The 14,982-nt window shown below is 43.4% G+C and overlaps 1 protein-coding gene across 6 annotated transcripts in view; it reads right to left on the minus strand.

Annotated features, from left to right (window-relative positions):
• The window catches only part of EML1 (EMAP like 1), a 131,535-nt gene that overhangs the window by 78,333 nt on the left and 38,220 nt on the right, over positions 1 to 14,982 (minus strand). For 2 of the 6 annotated variants that reach the window (XM_075151103.1, XM_075151110.1), the window contains exon 1: positions 7,687 to 8,926. The exons of 3 other annotated variants lie outside the window; for them this stretch is intronic. In XM_075151103.1, the coding sequence (XP_075007204.1) occupies positions 7,687 to 7,753 (67 nt within the window). In that variant the 5' untranslated portion in view covers positions 7,754 to 8,926. Of the gene's footprint in view, positions 1 to 7,686; positions 8,927 to 14,982 lie in introns of those variants that run through there. One more of the 6 variants, XM_075151107.1, reaches the window with a different exon arrangement.

The raw sequence follows: 14,982 nt of genomic DNA on the forward strand, positions 1-14,982 counted from the left end.
GCCTGCAAGGTTTTTATCAGTTTAGATAAAGACCCCGTTGCCCCCTGCGGCCCAGCCAGCCTCGCCAGACCACCCAGCTAGCCGCAGACCTCGCTCACCTCCAAGAAGCCATCCTCTGCCGGCATGCAATTCATCGGACATTGAGCGGCAGGACCATGTCATGTAACGCATTAAGCCTGACGCGCTTACTTCAGGGTCAGGAAGAGGACCCACCTGCCGGACCCGGCAAGCTGTTTAAAGCAGCACCTCCATTTGGGAGTTGGCAGGATGCTTTCCAGGCAGCAATAGGTCTGTGTAAAACAGTTTGGGAAATGCTGGACAGGGAAGGGGAAAGGAAGCAATAGAGTGGTAATTGGTTTTAGTAAACACAAAATAAATATGAACTGACTGTCTGTCCGCATCTTTCTCAGGTTTCAGGATGGTTTTTTTTTAACCCAAAGGGAAAAAATAAAAAAAAGGTGCTCCTAATGCTGCTGACTTCAGGGTATAAAAACCTTCCACAGCCTCAGGGAAATTCTAGACACCACTGCCCAGCCATCCCCACTTGGGTGTACAGGAGCTGCAGCGGGAAATCTCAAAAGCTGTTTCTGTTCGTTGTGTTTTTCACCACAGTTCTAAGAAAAAGAAACATCAAGTTTTCATTAAATACAAGGTTCTTTACAAAGTTTTCGTTAAAAAATATTTGCCTTTACTAGCTTGAAACTGTTTCTCTATCTTTTCTATTTACATACTGAAATGTGCTCATTTACTCTGTATTTTAGGAATCTCATTTAAGCTTAGCTTAGGCACCTGTTCACACACAATTCTCAGATGACTACAAGCCAGTAGCAATGTTTCATATATCGACCTGCAATGGATTATAGAAGTTATATATAAAACCAGAAATATTTCTTCTTTCCTGTTTGCAGGAAACTTACCTAAGTTTCCAATCAAATACAGGGTCTATGCCATTAAGAAATGCAAACTGCTTTTATCACAGAGGTGTTTATTTCAGATTTTAAATCCAAAAAGGCAATTAGTTTCTACATTCCACGATATCTAAAAACACTGCTAAAGACCTCCAAATTCAAATAAGTATATTATATTTATTCAATAATCAGTCATGTCAAAGCAAGACAAGAAAATTACGGACCCTGTCAGATTTTACTCTTTGGAAGTAATGGAGTGTGGACAATCTCTCTTAATTACTTTCCAAAGAATTAATTTAGTGAAATCATGTTAACATATCATTATCCCCACCCCATCTCCCTAAAAACCTCAGGGAGCTACTTCCACATTTTAATTATATAATGAACGAACATTTTAAATTGTGTTTCATGGAAGAAGAGCATCATCCATAGTTCCTTCCGCACTCCCTCTAAGCTTTCACAATTCCTTATGGTTGCCCAATTAGTATCATTTGCGAACAGCAAGCACCCAACAAAAATATAGTCATTATACTGTTTCACGCAACCTTCCTACTTGATCTCTCACATATTCCTTGAGATTTTAATGATCACAAGACAGGTTCTTCAATACAGCTTCGCAAAACTTCTCATGACAAAAGAACTGCAGCATCAACTTTAAAATCTTCATCTTAAATTTCTAAGGAAAGGAGAAACAGGAGGGAAGTCACGATAAAACCTATTAAAACGTATGTCACCGACTGGCATACTCCCTCACTGTCTCCTCATGTATTCACTCTTTAATAATGTACTTCTAATATAATTTTAATCCTTATTTGAATTGTTTGCATGTGGTTTAAGCTTCAACAAAAAAAAAATCTTCAGTTTTGCTATTCTTAATTAGAACTTAAAACACATATTTTATCAGCTCCATGAAGTACTATTAATTTTTTAAAAAACTCCTTGAAGATCAGATAAAGGATGTTTTTCTGCTGAGAGCCCAATGCTTTAATTTGCAATTCTGTATGTTGTTTTATTCATGATAAAATACTTGATACTTGTAGTTTCTCTCCATACTGCCAACACTGACACAGATTCTCTATTGAGGTTGACTATCACCGAAGGATTCTCTCATGACTGGTATATTTTTTCATTTGTTTTTAAAGGCTTAGTTTGTTCTCTTTTTTTTAAAAAAAGAGAAAAAAAAATTAAATTCCAGCAACTACAATTAACGTTATCCATGACTAAAACGAGCTTTAATAATTCATTATTTGGAAATACATAGCTAATTAAAGGGCAACAAATTCATTTTACTTATATAGTGTCTTATTAAAAAAAGTTTGAGCTTTAATAGGCTAACAATATATATTGTGAAAGTGTCCATTAGAGCAAGTTATTTTTATTTCATAGTGTACTGATTTATTCTGCATTCAATTACTGCACACACAAAAAAAATGTATTTCAGTATGCCACCCCTCCCCTTTATTCCAGGATAGAAGAAAATAAATTCTAGAAGTTGATCAAAAAATAAACTTATATTCTATATAGCTCCAAAATGTGCGAAACAGACTCTTAATGTAGAGTCCAGTCGGGCATTACATTTAAGGGTTCGATAGTAAGAGCCAGAACAAATCTCAATAAAAGGAAAAATAAGAAAATGGTCTCCAAGCAATTCTGGGTAATAAAATCTTCTACTGTCCTACAAAACTGATAGAAGTTTTGTGTAGGATATCTCCTCCACTCCCGAGTTCAAAACACGCTGCTGTCCTGGAGAGAACAGGTCTAGAGATGAAACATGAGAAAGCCTGGTTTGTCTGTCTCTGTTGTTATAGGCTTTTGAGAAAAACAACAAACATGAGTAATGCTATTAACATGTTTGCAACATCTTTTTGAACATGCTTGCAACATCTTTTCATACACACAGTGCGTGATTCTGCCCAGTGAGAACGAAATTAAATTAAATTTCGCTTTGCATTATTCCTAGGAAGTGATCACAACAAATTACAGTCTCTTCCAACCTTTGAACTAGTGACCTGAAAGCTGGAAGGCTCAACCTACCATTGTTCCTTCCCTAATCCATACTATATTGTGCGATTTTGGTCCAGCTGTAGGAAGAGGGTAACTGGCTGTATTTCAGAAGGTTAGGGAGAGGAAGTGTGAGAGTCAAATGGGAAAGAAGAGCCGACTGCCAGAATAATACTGTCCATAAAGGTTTCCTGTTTGTGGCGTTCACTTCCTCACCGCCAGGGCATCGCTCCACTTGTAGATAGAGGAGTCAGAGAGAAAACGTACGTATATATTTGATTTCTTTTCAGGAATGGTGGATAATTACAGAAGCAGAAGATTCAAACTGGAAATAAAGTGACCAGAACTAGTATATGAACTGATTCACACAATTTACTTTTCATGACTTAAAAGAAATAGTGACTGACAGTTATCAAAACTATTACCTGTCAAAAATCTTAATAATATGATTTAGTGATTTTGAAGGGAGGGAGGGAAGAAAAAGGAACTGTTACTTTTTGAGAGGGTTTTTTTTTATTTTTCTGCTTTTTTTTTTTTTTAATAAATGTTAATATGGTTGGTATTCCTTCAAAATTTTCTCAAACTCTAATTTTTTCTACTAGGAATTACACTTCAGGTAATCAGTTAAACAGAACTGTAATTAATATTATGGAATCCCTTGCCAAAGAAATCGATTTCACTAAGAAAGAATCTTTTTTTATACTTTTTTTACTGCTTTACCCAGATATTCTAAAATTGAAGTTTCTGTCAAACAAGACATCCGTGGTTGCAGAAATGGCCACTTCACAGCTACAATTTTCCCACTAGCCAAGTGAAGGATATTAAAAAGATGCTACAAGTTGTAAATGAACCAAGGATAAATTCTCATTTCCTTCTCTAAGTCCATACAGGCATTTTGCAGAGCTCAGGAATTACAAATTTCACCCTTTACATTCTACATGCCTAATAATTCTGCCCACAGCCGTTAGCGTAGTGCAGGCCATGTTCATTAGGTCATCGTGACGGCTATAAATGGATAGGGAACTGTGGTCGGAGGACCCACGAACCTCTGCCCACACCCTACATGCCTCCCCAACTGGCCTATAATCACTAGTGATCACTCTTGCAGCTCAATAAATCAGCTGGAGGCAAGATGAGCACTGTCTATAATTCCAGTGTGTGCCTTGTTCTGTACAGTTTCATGTCCAGCATGGTTCTTTCCATCAGTTTTTAAGCAGACGCTAAAAACCTCAACACTATCTTGCCTTATCAGTATTCTACCACTTTTACCTTCTGCTTTAATAACGCATTGCTAACACCCTGACTGACTGTAGATAAATATAATGTTCTACCTAAGTTAGTTCTACCTAAGAACTACATAAAAGTTACATCAATACTAAGCAGGGTATCTATAACCAGACGCGGTTAATATTATCCAAGCTTTACTTTTCAATATGCAAATAAACCAAGTGTTCTTTATTACCTAGAAAGTAAGATGTAAGTTGAAAACTGTCCTTGGACAGGCATTAAGAGGAGTTTTTTAGTGTCTTTCTTAAAAATAAACAAACAAACAGAACAGGCACAGCAACTAGCAAAACGTTTTGTGCATCTGAAGAGACTGTCCTCTGAAAATTAAGAGGGAGATTTCAAACTAATGTGATAAACTCCTCCAAAGCAGGTATGTACTTTCCTCTGAGTTTACAACTAAGGAAACTAAGGCAACAAGAATGAAATAACTTGCCTAAAATTACATTGCAAGTTTGTATTTCTTGCTTTGATGCTATCTCAGACTGACACTTGTATTCATTAACACAACGTTTTTCAAACGCCAACCCTACCCTACTGTTCTGTAAAACAGAGCTGCAGAAAGTAGGTGTCTTTGAACTTGCTGTGCTAAATATTTGCCCTAGATTTTAGACATGCAGCTCAAAATGAACATATTTTCCTCACCTCTTTCTTCTCTCCTTTCCTTCTCCATTTACCTTATTTTTTACGCATTGCAAACCATAAAAATATGTTACTAAACAATCATGCAGACTAGATCTGCATATGAGTAAAGAATGGGGGAAAAAAAAAAGACCCAAAGTCTTCTCCTGAACCCAGAGCCCCTTCTAGAGAGAAAGGGAGGCTTGGGGTAAATTTGCCCTCATAATTCTCCTTTCCTCTCTGACCTGGTCCTCGAACAGCCAAGATCCTGCTCCCTCACCCCTATCACAACCTCCTGCCCACCAGTGCTCCCTTCTCCCCCATCCCCTCTGCGGCTGTCGCCCGCCCCGAGCAGGGAGAAGGGATCGGGAAGTGGGAGAAGCTGCAGCCGTCCTTGGGCCAGGCCAGAGCTCGCTTGCTGCCCTACAGGTGACCCACCGTTACTCTGACAGGAGCGCAGGCTTTGTATCCTGATCTTTCCAAACGCAGTACGTACAGGCAGTCTCTTTATCAGTTCTTCAGTTCAAGACCATCAGAAAATTCTATCGTGTCTTTACTTGTAAAACTAAAATTAATCCTTTCTTCTATGTTCAGAACAGAAGACCCCTCAACATACAGCGATGATCACTTCGAGTGCTTACTGGCCATTTCTGTATTTCACTTTACCCTATATCAAAATCACATCTTCCTTTGTATCTCCACCACTTGCTTGCTCTGTTCGGTTCTTTATGCCTGGCCTACGCCCAACTTCACACCGTGTTTCACGCTACCCATTATACTTGCAAGAGCTTTCCATTTCCCTGTAAAGCAATTTTCTTTTCCTCTTTCAACCTCAAAACCCTCACCAGCATCCTGCATCTGTATTTTTTTCCTCGTGGGTCGTCATGTGTGTCTGTGTGAAATATCTGATCACCTCAAGGCAGTACTCAAGGGCCTGATTCTGTTGTTTTTCCTCATCATCTAATCTAATATAGTCTCACTGAAGGCGAACTCATAAAAGGAAAGGCTTCTCAATCAAACCACTTTCTTTTATAAACACAGAATAATACAAATTTACAACAGCTCTTGAGCTCACTATGTACAATGAGATGACAGCTAGCAAGCGATCTCATCAGTAACACGTTCTAGAACATTATACTTAAGGATTAACTAAGATTTTAAAACCTAGGTACAGCACAAATACATACGGCTTATCTCCATCATGTATAATAGGTGCTCAGAGTTCCAAAATCAACGTAAGTGACAGTTCTCAGAAATAAGTTACTCTGCTTATTCAAACTATTCAGAAATTGCTGATACTCCTACTGTTCCCATACGTATGCTACTATCATGAACACTGTAAAAGTGAAGCCCAGGGATTTTGCTAGGAAGACAGCTTGCTTACAAATGGGTTAGAGTATAAACTTTGAAGTTGCTGTGTTTTCTTTTTAAAGATACTTACAATGAAATATTTATTAAGTTTAGGCAAAACAGGCATCTGCTATTAGCGTACAACCCCTGTACACAGTCGTAGTTTTCTCTCCTGAAGAGCTCTGAGAATACGGCGTTACCACACAATGCATAGCCCACACGCATGACTCGTGGTGCCCTGAAAAACTGCTCCCACAATCTCAAGGTCCACACGTATTAAGAGTTTTCTGCTAACCTGTCCCTTTCTTGTGCCACACCACAAAGAAAATCATGTAAAATTTATCATCTTTATTTCTTCCAAGAGAAGAGGCAGCTATGTTTGATGCAGTTGCTGTCATGAAGCAATTTAATATGAACCTGACTCCAGTTGTTCAGAAAGCAGTAGAAAGCCAGACCACTACTAAAATCAAGAGGAATAAGAGACCCACAAATCAATTTTCAACGAAATATGAGATTATGAAAGCTTGCAATTTTGCTGCTAAAAAGCAGTAACTAGAATCAAAATAAGGTATTTTGAGCTTAAAGTTTAGCATGAAGAACTCTTTGTAACATTTAGGATACCAGATTTATTTCCCAAGTAACAGTAAACACCAGCTAGCTGAATAATCCCAGATACTATGCAGGCCAATCTCCAAATACCTCCTCTGAGGATACTGGCAGTTCCTCACCTCCTTCTTCCTTTTTTATGACCTGTCACTGCAGCCCAGCAGCCCCCCTGTCACACTGCCACCACCCCACTAACTCCTACCATACAAAATAACAGAAAGAAAACTCAGCAACGGCAGGCCGACTACCGTAACTCCACACAGGCATCTGACACCTAAGAACGGTCCTTCGCTGCTGTGGAGAGCCGCGGGGTGGGCTCTCCGGGGAGGGAGCGGAGCGGGGCGCGGGCAGGGGGGCGGAAGGACACCTGCCCCGGCCGCACCGCGCCGCCGGGACGGCTCTCACCGCCGCCGTGCCGCCGCTGCGTGCCACTGCGCGCCTCAGGGTCACATACGTGCGCTCACTGCTCGGTCGTATACGTTGATGTATGTACGTCGGCATACGGGCAGCGGAGACACGCAGCGGTGGGTGATCGCTTGGGCTACCAGATCTGCCTCTGAGGCAGATACACAGACGTATCTATAACATATACATACGCACACATATCTATACATATTCCCGTGAAGGAGGTGCAGGAGAAGTTCCTCGCGGAGGCACCCCGGCGCCGAGGGCTGGCAGGTTTCCCGCTGCATAGCGGGGGAGGCTGAAGGGGGTGAAGTTTTCTCCCTCCTCCTCCTCTCCCCGAGTTACGCTGCGGAGCTGGGCGGCCCTGGGCGGCGGAGACGCCGCCGGCAGCCCCAGACAGGCCCGCTCCCGGCGCTGCCGTCCCCGCGCCGGCCTCCGTCTCCGCCCCGCCGGGGCGCCGGGACGACGCCGCTCCCCGGGGGCGGCCGCGGGAGGCAGCCCCCGCCCTTACCGTTGCAGAACTGGAGCAGCGAGGAGGTGTCGTAGAGGCTGCTGTAGCTGGAGAAGCCGTCCTCCATCCTGCCGCTGCGCTCCCGGCCTCCCCTCGGCTGTCCCGGCGGCCGCCCGCTGCCTCCTCGCCCACACGCTGAGGAGCGGAGGCGGCTGGGGCCGCGGCGGCCTGCTGCCTGCCTCACTCAGTTGCCATGGCAACCCATTCACTCCGCCGCGGCTGGGGCGGCGGCCGCTCCGCTCCGCTCCGCCGCTGAGGCGAGGGGGGAGACCCGCGGGGCGGGGCGGGGCGGGGCGGGACGGGGCGGTGTCGCGGCGCGGCGGCGGCGGCAGGGGGGGCAGTGGGGGCCGCTCCCCGGCTCGGCGGCGGCTCGCCCTGCGGCTCCCCGGCGGGTGGCACAGCCCCCACCCCGCGGCTCGCAGGCGGAGGGGAGCTCCCGGCGTCCGCGGCGGCGGAGCCCTGTCAGACCACGGCCGGCGGGATCTCGCGGGAAGGGAGCCGCTGGGCGGGCGCGGGCGGCGGGAGGGCCGGCCGAGCGCAGCGGTGGGCCCCGCGGCACCGCTAGCTCGAGCGGGGAGAGGCGGGGGGGACCCCGGAGCGGCAGGGCGAGCGAGGAGCCGCGTCTTTCGGCAGGCGCGGGGCTGGCGCGGGCATTTCTCCTCAGCGGCCCCGCCGAGCCGCCCCTCAGGGGGCCAGGCCGCCCCTGCGCCGCCGAAACCCGGCCCTCGTCTGAAAGAGGGGCGAGCCGCGGTTCTCCGTGGCGCGGCGAGGGGCCCTGCCTCCCGCCTGACCGCGGAACCCAGCGGGGCGGGGTGTCCTGACCGGGGCGAGGTGGAGCGGAGCCGCCTCCCGTCCCTGCGGAGGGAAATAACCCGCCGAGTGGCTCGGAGGTTAAGCCAGAAGTACGGCCGTGCGCGGAGTTACAGGTCGGAGTATCTGAACGCGAGGCAGAAGTTCTGCAGTAGGTGTTGGGGCGGCCTGTCAGCTGGAGAGCGCAGCCTATGGCCTCAGCATCCCTCCTGCTGCAGTAACGCCCTGCTTATCGCTGCGTTGTCTGAGGCTCCTCTTGCTTCTTCCACTGAAGCAACAGACTGCATGTAATTGCACCTTATGTCCTCCACTGATTTCAGTGGCGATTCAGCTGGCTACAGGACGGAGTTGTCAAGATAATACTGTAATTGATATCTCTTCCAATAACAAAAAAAACCCGTACATACTGTAATTTGTTATGCCATTGTTATACAGTTTTAACTATTTAGAGTGAAGAATATTAAACGCTTTTCCAATATAGGATACTAAAATAATTTCAACTGTTTTTAGTATTTTTCTGTATGTGGGTATGTTTATAATGTCCATTCATGGTGAGATGAGGGCAGTGGTACAAAACTGCTGGCTAGTAATATTGTAAAATTATTTTATACCTTACGGGCTTCAGTTTCTGTGCTAGGGATGTTGAAGTGTCCAGTGAATGAAAGACATTTTTATTCAAGGTCCTCTAGGGACACAAGAAAAATAATGCATTGCATATCGATAGCACCTTTCATCTTGAAAAATGCCACAGCACTTATCAAAATGTGTCTTCATGTCTCAGTCCTTTCAGGGGCTTTTCGCAGGGCAGTACCATCATGTGGATCCACTTACAGGCATGGGTTCGGTATATATGAATCTTTTCACCAATCACTAAACCATAGTAGTGCTAACACAAAAATATGCTATAAAATTAGGCAGAGATATCAGTTCCATATTAAAGCAGAGTGAAAAGTGCTCCCTCCTGAATTGCCAGTGCCAGTATCGGTAGAGTTGAAGTCATCTCCAACACAAGTACTTACCCAGCCTGATGCTGCTTAACTTCTATCTGACAAAAACAACTATTTTATAGCTGCGGGCTATAAAATAATCGAAATTCGTAGTAGCTTATATAAAAAACCAAAAAACATGGAAGATAAAATGACGTAGAAAATGCTAAAGACAATAGATTTTCTTAGTATTTTAAATAAGTCATGGTTCTTTCTTGTCTTTAAAATGAACTCAGATCCTTTTAGGTTTTCTCATGACCTTTTCATGCATAATCAAACTTTTCCAAGATACTATATTGTTCTAAAAAATTGTACACACATACATGCATGGGATTTTTGGCAGACAAGTTACAGTAATAGCAAAATAAAGCTAATTTTTAATACAAATTTTAATTAAGAATTTCCTTCATTTTAAAACATTATTGCCATGATTAGGTTATTTTTTTGAGGTTGAGAAGTGTTTTAATATGCTTATTTTCCACCAGCTAGAGACAGTTTCAGCACGAGTAATGTGCTCGCCATAAGATGTCAATGTTAGCTTAACCTATACTTCCTTCAGATGTGCAAGTTTTGGCAAATAAATCTATGAAATCTATGCTATCTGAAAGTATGTCTGTAGTAAAAAATGCGTTGTCGGTGAGAGTGCTACAAAGAGAAGAGAAGTAAACGCCCAATAACTTCTATGACATCTGCCAAAGCAGAAGAAAGGACAAAAAGGGGCAATGCAGCTCCATTTCAGAGAGTGGAAATTAAAAGTCACTCAGAAACTCAAATCTAAACCTGATCTGAGCGCGGCATCGTTAAAGGAAGATACAACATCTAAAACCTTACAAAATATTACACACCGAATTTAGTTGTGGAGGTGTTAGTGAAGCCTATCAGCTCACCGCGCTGCAAATCAGCTCACTGATGTGACAGAAAATGATCTCGGCTCCAGTCTCTAGACACTGTTATGATGCCATTATATTCTGAGGGCAAGGGTTAGGAAAGGAAAACAGTTTCATAATTCAATTGCAATGATTTCGAGACCTGTTACAATCTTATTACGCTAAACTGCACCACAAGGCACAAACTGAAAAAGAAATTCTGTCTGGCTGTGGGAACAATGGGACAATGGATCTGAAGGATGCACTAATGCGTCTCTGGGAATTCTGCTGGTACGGCAAAACAATGAAAACACTTCTTTTTGTTGTCCCTTTTTCAGTAAACCGTAGCTTTAGTCATTTATACAGAGCGAAGCTAGTGCATTGGAAAATGGGAAATTATATAGACGGGAATGTGGCATCCTGAGCAATATAGTGGGACTGATGTATCTGGAGGGGAGTTGTGGCTGTATGTTTGCGCATGCTTACTGTTGGCAGTGTCAGAAACTCTGTATGACGCCACACTTTTGAAAGCTGTATTTTATAACTAATGATTTAAGTTTCATTTGTATTGAGTAGTGTAATACAAATGACTATTTGCTAAGTGAGAACAAAAGAGCTTTTAGCCATCCCTAGCTGAATTTTCAGGAGTTAATACTCCAATTTGAGGACAAAGAAGCCTTGCTTTCACTTCCTGTTAATAGGCTATAGTAAAATAATTTTGATGTTTTATGTATTCCTGTTCCTTTTTTATTTCTATTTCTTTTGCATTACTGATAAATACAAAAAATACCCTGCAGCAGGTTCATATCAGAAGTATTGTAGTTCATAACTCTCAACAGTATAGACTTGTGTAAATTATAATATGACGTTACAGCTAACGATACTCTCAAGTCAAGAGCGAGCTGTCCCAGTCACTATGTCAGTATGAAACAAAGAAATCTGATTTACAGTATCCTTTTAAAATCCACTAAAATAGCAGACACTGATTACATAAATCTTATCCCTGTACTGTTTACGTTTAGCAATAATGTTGAGAGAAAAAGCCCAATACAAACATATTTCGCCTGGCTGGTAGAGAAGGACGTTTGAAGAGGGACTTTCCCTCCTGGGTCATTTCTGTGGCTCTGTCATTTGACAGCGTCAGGCTGTTTTCACCGTTTGGTGATAGCGTGGACAGTCTACCCTCATACCTGACACCTGGGTCTGTGCTGAACGCCATTGCCTTCAGCAGGCTTGTTCGGGGAATGAGACGATGGCACTTGGTAAGGGAAGGACGTTGGGATTTGGCTGTCAGTGGCAAAGCCTGCTGTGCAGAGCTGCTCATGGCATCAGGTGTAGTGGGCCAGTCTTTGCAGAGTTTACAGGAGGTGAAGGCCCAGTTCACCAGAGGCTGGAAGGTTCTTCTTTCAGGTCAGTGCAATGTGTGTCTGCTGAACAGGTCGGGAAAGCTTGGACGGCCGCTGCACACACTGAGCGTGTTTTGTAACTAGAGAAATCTTCATCGGGCAAAGCATCTGTCACCATCAGCAAATGTGCTGGTTTCACTAAAATTTATCAGTGGATATAATTATAGCATCTATTTAACCATGACTAACTTTTGAAGAGCCTGTCAAGCTCTTTAGCAATCATTTGATAGGTCACGTTTACTGCAGCATGATCAAAGGAAGCTGAGCTCAGTTCTGTAGCTCACTGTATTTCCATTTAAGACGTAAGAGTCCATTTCACCATTTACAGTCTTAATGCAGCAGTTAGTCTCTGCTCAAGCCTGGAAGGTTTTAAATTGCGTGTTTGTTCAAGTTTTGCTTTTCCTCTGTGAGTCAGAGGTTTCATCCATTACAAAACTGAAGCACTGCAACACTTGGTGCCTGGTCCCAGGCTACAGTCCAAAACACAAGGTACCACGTGTGTGCTTCTCCCTGAATAATCTGTCACTCATTTACAACAGAAGAAATGGGCACCTCTTCCAGCTGCTCATCACCCGCACTGGGAGTTAGGTGGTCTGAAAGCTGGCGTTGGAGCACAGACCTCATTTCACTGGCACGGTGCTCTGCCTCAGCGTTGGAGGACGTGGTGCTTGGCAGGAGCCGGGGGGCCAGCGCAGGGCAGCCACGATGCCCAGCAGCAGCAGCAGCAGCAGCAGCAGCAGCAGCAGCAGCAGCAGCAGCAGCAGGCCATGCACTGCGGGAGCCCCGGGGAAGGGAGAACCAGCGCCTGGGTTTTAGGCACTTGCAGGAGGAGATCAGCAGTTAGCAGAGGACGGCTCTGGGGTTAAGTTTTGGATTTAAGCAGCAGCAGAGATTGTTTGTTATTTTTAAGAGAATTTCATGCGGTGAATAAATTGTCTTCGTTCTTCAGAAGCAGCTTTTCTTCACCAGTAGACTATCTCCAGGTATTAGAGTGGGGTTCCCTGTGAGGGTCCTATCATAGGCTCAAATAAGGATTTCCTCTCCTACTGTGGGGTAGGAAAGGAAGAAGCGCCTTGCCGCCCAGTCTCCTTTGTGAAAACACTTCAACCGCTGGAATAATCGTTCATTCTAAATAGCAGGACTCCAGCGTTTCAACCACAGCAGGGGTCTTCATGAATGTCACTACAAAGCACGCTTCATGCATGTGGGAAAGATGGGGTATAAGGGGAGGATCACCATTATGCCAGCACAGTCTGGGTGCATTAAAAATACAATATAACAAATGTGGGATGAAACCATCAAAGGTATGCATGTTTTACAATCCAAATGAAAATATGTTGCAATATGTCTGTATACATCATGGTGTTTCGAATGACATATATTGGAATTGTGGAATTTTCCCTATAATTAACAAGAATATTCTTAATCATACTGCCCAGGAAAAAAAAATTGCAGATTGATTAATTTGTAAATACAAAGAGAAGGCTTTGAAGATGAAAAGAATAATGCTTTGCACATCTATGACTCTTCCTATTGAAAGATGGGAGGCTGCTCAGCAAACAGCGGTGCTTTCAGACTTGCCCCATCTTTTTGAACTAAATGTTATCTTTATTTTACTTATTTGGAAAATGAGAGGGAAAACATGACACAGCCAAAGTCACGCCGGGAAGTCAGTGACAGAATCAAACCAGAATAACTACCAGTTGAGTGCACTAACCATTAGACTACCCTGCCTGCAAACGCTGAAAGTATTACTTGTACAGTTTATTATGAAATGTTTTCAAGCATAGTGCCTGCAGTAAGAACACCCTTATTTTTGTAAGGTCCCCTAACAAGTTGAGTTCAATGCACTTCAGTGTATGTAATGGCCAACTGCAGACTTGTTACACCCACAGATACAACATTATGGTACTAAACTGATGCGAAGCAAAATACACTACAGATACACACGAATGCAACTCCTTTTCCACCTTCTATGCAATCTGTGCTGATGGGAACAGCATTTCTGAGATATTAATACTCCAAGAGATTGATGTGAAGAGGCGCAATGGCGGATGGCATTGCAGGAAGAAATGATCCGTCCGGTCTTCAAAATTACTCCTTAAAAGTTTTCATTCCTAGCTTAGCTGTGGCAACCCTATTTTTGGTGGCTTCAGTCCTAAATGGAGGCTGAAAGGAGCAGAGCTCTTTGAGATCTGTGCATTCAGGAGCACGAATCCGACCTCCTGGTAGAGTTGCTTCTCTGGTTTCCCGTACAATAGCTTTGGCACAGGTTCACCAGTTCACCAGCCAGGGCACCGGAGGGCCATCCCTACAGGTCTGTATCACACCCCACGGGGAATTCCCTCCCAGCAGAAAGAGGTTTCCTGCACCCACTGAAACCTCGGGGAGCCCCAGGCATGTAGGTATTGAGAAATGCTTTCAGCGAGTATGAAAAAGGGATGCTTTTGTGCGGCTAGCACCACATAGACACTCCTGCACATGGCTGAGATCACTGATTTTTTTTTTTTTTTAGTTTTTTTGTTATGATTATAAAGAGGTTACTATGACAATAAATATTCCAGAGGTCTATTTTATGCATATATTTAAGTCATATTTTGTTACAATTTAATATTTGGTTTATACAAAGCCACAACAATATAAATCTGTGCCTTCTGAATTACATTACAGAAGAAAAAGTCGAGACCAAACTATAATGTAGATATACTTTTTTTAAATGGTACTTAAATAACAACATAGCAAATTGATCCTTTAAGGTGTACACAAGAATTGCCATTTTTTAACAAAGTGGTACTAAAATAGTCATTCTGTTCGATTTTTAGGGTGAGCCTTTTAATTTGACTGTAACAATTTACAAGAATATGTAAAACTCAGAAGTAGAAAACAGGATATATTTCCGAAGGATGTATGTCAGCTACACTGTGAGAGAGGAGTCTCCCTCCTCTGCAAACAGATACCCACAGCGCCTGTGAACAGAAGGAGGTATCTCAGCACTATTTCTTACGTTCCCCAGTCAGTAGGATGGTGGTTTAAATTTCTGCCATATCAGTCCTGATATTCATAATCCCCCACCTTCCCATGTCACTGTTTCACTGTTTTCAGGATCCAGCACAATTAAGGGCATTTCATGGGAACCGATGCGTACTAGGAAAATTTACTGTCAGCCATGCAAATAATAAAGCAGACATAAAAATGTGTGTGTAAGATGAAGCACCACATCCGTTCAAT

The sequence above is a fragment of the Calonectris borealis genome, chromosome 5, assembly GCF_964195595.1.
Source record: "Calonectris borealis chromosome 5, bCalBor7.hap1.2, whole genome shotgun sequence".
Taxonomy (NCBI): Eukaryota; Metazoa; Chordata; class Aves; order Procellariiformes; family Procellariidae; genus Calonectris; species Calonectris borealis.